Below are 5916 nucleotides of genomic sequence, written 5' to 3' on the forward strand. Positions count from 1 at the left end.
GAGCCATCAGTATTGCCAGTCCATATGGGCTGGTCCAAGATATCACCTTCTGGGATGTGCATTAGTGATCTCATTTCATTAAAAGGTGAAAAAAACTCAGAAAATAAAGGTTGGGATCAAACAAAGTTTGGTGTTTTTGTCCTGAAAATTCTAAACGCTTAGGTTTCTAAGGTGGAAATTTTCTTTCCAAGTTGCTCTTCTGCTGCAGAAAATAGTTTCAGATACCATTTTAAAGCAAGTAGTTTTTTTTGAAATGAACACTTCGAATTCCCCAAAATCTTCAGCAAACATGTTGAGATATGAGAGTGAAGATAATAAGAACTTGACGCTCTTCATTAAAAAGAACACACAAATTTGCTGATAAACCAACAAAATAAAATAAAAGCCATGACAATTTTCTTACAGAAACTAATATCTATAATCTAGCACAAACAAAATTTCGGAACAGACTCCTTCAAATTGAAGTAGAGGTTGATGGTATAAATGAAGCTTGTTTTATAGCTTCGGCTCTAGATTGTTTTCTTTTTCCTCAATAGATTGCCTAAAACATTGGTTGTAAAATTTATAACGTCTGAATTGAAAGAATTTTCAGGAACTTTTGGTTGCCAATCGTACATATTTGCCATCAACGACAAATTTAGAACTTGAATTTATCTGCACGGAACAGTAATAAAGAATCACACATCAGCACCATACATGTTTAGCCAAAGGATTGAAAGAAAGAAACACTGATGAGGTTGGATAGGATTAGCTGACCTTATGCTCAATTGTGTCACTGACTTCGCGTTCGTCTTCTACCATGCCAGACACATTCACAGACTTCAGAACGATCTTTTTAAGCTTCTTCAACTTCAGAACTCCATCGGAATTCTGGCCCAAATGCAACAAGAGAGTAAGCGAGATACCAGACAATACATAAAATAGCCTCTAAGATGTGATACATAAAGACTCTTGAATCAAAGAGGAGGAAATGCTCATGAAGATGTTTGAAAAAAAAGTTGGAATATGTATATGAAAGAGAAGTTGCAAATTAGTGATGAAATGGGGAGAACACATACAGATTTCAAAGCTAATGCGATCAGTTTCTTCCACTTTATCTTCTTCTTGCTGTCGTTTCTGTTAGACCCATCCACGACAGCTTTATCTTGCTTCACTGTTTCATTTTTGGCTTTCTTCTTGTGTTTTGTTTCCTGTTCTTTTTCGACCTGGATCACTTCACCAATATCTAATTCAGCAGAAAGTTTGTCACCACCATTTTCAGATTCCCTGTCTTTCCTTTTCTGATTTGAAAGAAAATTATCATTTTCTGCTTCTTTTGAGTTTTGCTCCTTCAATCCCTCACCTGCTTTGTTCTCAGGAATCTCGCTCTTTTGATTATTATCATTTAAGACATCCACACCACCATCAGCTGGTTCAGTCTGCTTAGCAGCATGGAAAGCTCGTGCCTTCGCTCTATGTTTCTTACCATCAGCATGGAGAAGTAGAGTCTGCTTGCTAGTTGCATTGGTATTACACAAACTGCAGATACAAACATTTGAGGTCAAACAAGGATGAATATAAATCTCAGAAAATGGGGAAGGAAGAAAAACATTAGAAAAGAAAATTAACAAATGAAGCATCAGAAACAAGTCTCGCAACCCAATAATACAACTATACAAGCCAGTAAGAAAAAAGGAGGGAAAAAAGGAATAGAGTAATTAGGTAGGAAAGAGAAGCACTTATTTAAGTAGTTATAAAGTTTCAGATAGATAAGGGGATAAGAGGCAAAAGATCATTCTAACTTGGAGTCAGTGATTATAAACCAAGATTAATGCAAGCATCAGTGCAATAAAAACATTAAATTGGACAAGGATGATCTGATCTGTTTCAACAAAATTGTCATTTCATGTCAAGCAATATCCATAGCCTTTTTCTTCAATTCTTATAAAAGCGTAATCAACAAGAGAAAGATAAAAAGCTTCACCAGACCTACAAAACCAAGGTGGACGGTCTGACAATCCAACATTGATGTCTACATCAGGCTTTTGCTTAGCATCACTGCTGGGCTTGACAGGAGCTCCATTTGAAGCTTTTCCTTGGCCCTTTGGACCATATTTCTCCTGAAGAAAATACAAATCTGTATATATCAAAACACCAATCGAACAGACACACCACACTTTTGTTTCTCTCTCACTCAAACTCACGCACTGTTTCCTTTTTTTCCTTTATCAAAGCAACTCTGTTCTTCCTCGTCTCTTTCAACTTCAATCAATCCAATAATTTTCTTTTTAACTAGTATATCAAATCACATTTGGGTATTATCGAATCTAATTCCCATCTTTATTATGCATTTAATGATAGTTTTCATTTATGAAATTGGAGTTTAAAAAGACCAACAAGATGCCACAACTTAAGCCAAACAAATAGAAACAAATAGGAAATAAAGCACACAGATTTCTATGAGAAAATAGAGAGAAATGAAGAGTGAGATATTCTACCATCAGCAAGTATGTTACATTCTGGATCTTGAAGTTACAAAATCCAGCAGCCTCTTTTTTTTAAATATGCTTTGATAAAAGATCAATGGTTAAAATAGAAGACATGTGACAAGTTTTTTGCTTTGAGTATTCCAAGAGATATCTTTTCAGCAGCGACAGCAATAAAGCATTTCTTCAATCTACTGATGTATAATATTTAATGTTTACTTCATCCTCTTTCTTCTAAGTTTTCATTGTTTTGCAATTGTAATTGGTCTACTTTTGTCAATTGATCATTTCACTAAGAGAACAATTTTTGTTGCCTAAATTTTATGAGCCTAAATTAATGGGTTCTTGATTTTCTCATAGCAGTCATATTACAATACCGATCATCATCACCACAATAGACCATCCCACAATCATTAGAGAACATAAATGTTTATTTTTTTATTTCAAATAATGATTTTATTTTATTAAATTTAGATATTTTTAAAATATAATTTTTTATTTTAATTATATGTTTATGTTTAAAAATAAATAAATTATGCACATTCTATGTTGAAAAAGAAACAGTCTAAATCATTCAATGTTCAGATCTAGAGACAGATGTGCATTCAGATTCCTACGTCTTAACCTTAATGAAACAAAGGAGACCTGAAGGTGTGTTTGGTATGGATGAAAACATTTTTTATTTGTCCTATGTTTTGTCCAAACATTTTGTCATTTTCCCTAGGAAAATAATTTCCTTAAACCAACATATGTGATTCATTCCCGTAAAAATTACAGTGCACTCGAAGAGCCTTGACCGCTTTGTGGGGAGCGGGATGAGTGATACATCTGGCGAGCGCCGGTGAAGAACGCAAGCAAGGCTGGAGCTCGGGTATTGATATATTCCATCAAGCTTACCAAACACTAGAAACTAAGCCGGAAACTAGAAAACATCTTTTAGGAAATTATTCTCCGTAGAAAACATTTTCCATCATACCAAACACGAGTTGTGATATTTGGAACAGAATAAATTTGCAGGCATGTCATCTTTCCCCTTTCAATCAATCAAATGAACTTATTTCCCTTAACCAAACACTGGAAAGTGATTTCATTACTGAGAAAGAGAATAAATTTTCGGTAACTAACACTGGAAATAATTTCACAAATGGGAAATAGGAAAGTATTTTCTGCCATATATAAAACACATGTAGATGAAATTATGCATGAAACATTTAGTAACCAACTCTCTAAAGAATTTGCAACAAGCGAGAATGACGATCATTTTGTTGATTAAGCACTCAGCTATTAATTTAGAAAGATATGTATGGCCTATGGAGCACGACATCAGTGATACTTGATAACACTGGATATAGAACTTACTGCTACGTAATACTCCTATTCTACAAGCTAGTTAAGAGAAAAATAACTGTCAAAAGGAAATGTATATTTGCAAATACTCCATGTACAAAAGTTAGTACTAAAGTATCAGAATTTGGGTAGGGCACAATAAGCTTTGGAACATTAAAGAGGCAGAGAATATTACCGCTTCAGAGATGCAATGGGTGTGAGTTTCCACAGTTTGACGACTAAAAGTCTCTCCACAATCAATGCAAGATAGCTTAAGAAAACACACACAAAAAAAAGAACAATAAGTTAACTTGAATTCGTAATTATATTCAGAATCAATCAATGGAAAAAAAAAAGGCACCTTAAAAGCAGAACACATTCGAAAGTGGTTTGCCAATTTGGGTTTCTTCAAATTGTCTCCACAATCTTCACACTGAAACCAAACCATTCTGAACTAATTCAACCGGAAAACAAAAAATGGTGGGTGGTTAGGGTTTTAGGGATTGAGGAAAACACAAAGGCTAGCTATGGCGTTGCTGTGTTAAATCCAAATGAAAGAGTAAACAGCGAACAAGGTGAGTTAAGTTAGTAGCATGGGCCATTGTTTCCTCAGGGCCCAAATATTTTTCGGAGAAGTTCGGCCCGTTGGTCTTATTATACATACATATTTAAGGAAATTTTTTAAAATGTCAATATTTTGACATTTAATAGGACTCAACGTTAATATTTTTAATATTTCGTAAAAATGTTAAAATTTTAGTTTATTATGTATTATTTAAATTTTTATTATTTGTTTTAATTGAAAAAATACAAATGTTAAATAACAAAAATGAGAAATTTAAGGGAGAGAATTTTTTAAAAAAGGAACAATTGCTTAAAAGTATCATTAGTTACAAAAATTCAAAACTAAATAGTCATAGCTGATCCCATAGTTGATGCATTCTCTCTTTATCTTATTTTCAAGATTCAATTGAAAATACTTAATCTATAATTAATTTATTTTGATTAATAAATTATTTTTTTCTGATAAAGATTTGAACGAAACAGGAGAAAAATAATAATTGACAAACAACTTTGGATAAGGATTATTCTACTAGGAGTTCAACCAATTTGGTTAAATTTTTTCTTTGATGACAAGGAAAAATCGCAGTTGCTATCTTTTGGTGCGCACAGGATAAAACTCCGCTCCTATGCAATAGCTTACAAACCACATAGGAGAGGTAACCCGCAATAGGCAAACTTTTTCTAATTGATTATAATTTTGATATGAAATTTTGTAAATACTTGTAAGTCGTATTTGTTTTCATTGTAAATTGAATATACCATGAACAACATATCAACAATTAGTTTTAGTGGATTTGTTGAATTTTTTTCGAAGTTAAATACGAAGATAAAAATATATATTTGGAAGACATGGTTTTTTCATTGATTGTTTGTTTTAGTATTTTAAATTAAATTGTATCCCTAACGGAACCAATTGAAGCAGTTACAATTTTTACGATAATAGTACTGTAATTTCATTTTTAGTGTTTTGAATTTTTTTTTTTGTTTTCTGTTTATTTAACTACTTGTATCTCTTATCGAAAAGGATATGATTAATGTAGTGTATTTTGTAAGTGTTTAAGCTGAATACAATTTTGATATTTGTTTAGCATACATATATGTTGGCAGACTTCATTAAAATATGAAAAAACAACTTTGTTCAAAACATGATGCAAGAAATATTAAAAATACAAACATTTTAGACTTATATACAAAATACTGTTAACATCTATAATTCTGTATTTGTTAATGACTTGACATTTTAACTTGGATACAAAATACTATTAACATCTCTAATTCTGTATTTGTTAATGATTAATATTTGTTTAGCATACATATATGTTGGCAGACTTCATTAAAATTTGAAAAAACAGTTTTGTTCAAAACATGATGCAAGAAATATTATAAATACGTACATTTTAGACTTGGATACAAAATACTGTTAACATCTCTAATTTTGTATTTGTTAATGACTTGACATTTTAACTTGGATACAAAATACGTTAACATCTCTAATTTTGTATTTCTTAATGACTTGACATTTTAACTTGGATACAAAATACTGTTAACATCTCTAATTCTG

The 5916-nt window shown here is 31.9% G+C and overlaps 1 protein-coding gene across 1 annotated transcript; it reads right to left on the reverse strand.

Moving 5' to 3' along the window:
* Positions 1 to 335: 335 nt before the first annotated feature.
* Positions 336 to 4355, reverse strand: LOC107026584 (UBP1-associated proteins 1C). Its single transcript, XM_015227604.2, has 6 exons — positions 4153 to 4355; positions 3988 to 4062; positions 1969 to 2099; positions 1059 to 1518; positions 757 to 870; positions 336 to 654 (listed from the first exon to the last, which is right to left on the reverse strand). Exons 1-6 carry the CDS (start codon positions 4237 to 4239, stop codon positions 589 to 591), a joined length of 933 nt encoding a protein of 310 aa, XP_015083090.1. The 5' UTR covers positions 4240 to 4355; the 3' UTR covers positions 336 to 588.
* Positions 4356 to 5916: the final 1561 nt, after the last annotated feature.

Source organism: Solanum pennellii, chromosome 7 (genome assembly GCF_001406875.1).
Source record: "Solanum pennellii chromosome 7, SPENNV200".
In the NCBI taxonomy this organism is placed as follows: Eukaryota; Viridiplantae; Streptophyta; class Magnoliopsida; order Solanales; family Solanaceae; genus Solanum; species Solanum pennellii.

What these genes read in the sequence shown, in the direction of transcription:
- LOC107026584 (XM_015227604.2), bottom strand. Translation starts at nt 4,239, where the DNA reads ATGGTTTGGTTTCAGTGTGAAGATTGTGGAGACAATTTGAAGAAACCC. An exon ending in GAATGTGTTCTGCTTTTAAG is followed by an intron (nt 4,063 to 4,152) that starts GTGCCTTTTTTT and finishes TGTTTTCTTAAG; the next exon opens with CTATCTTGCATTGATTGTGG. An exon ending in CCCATTGCATCTCTGAAGCG is followed by an intron (nt 2,100 to 3,987) that starts GTAATATTCTCT and finishes TATTTTCTTCAG; the next exon opens with GAGAAATATGGTCCAAAGGG.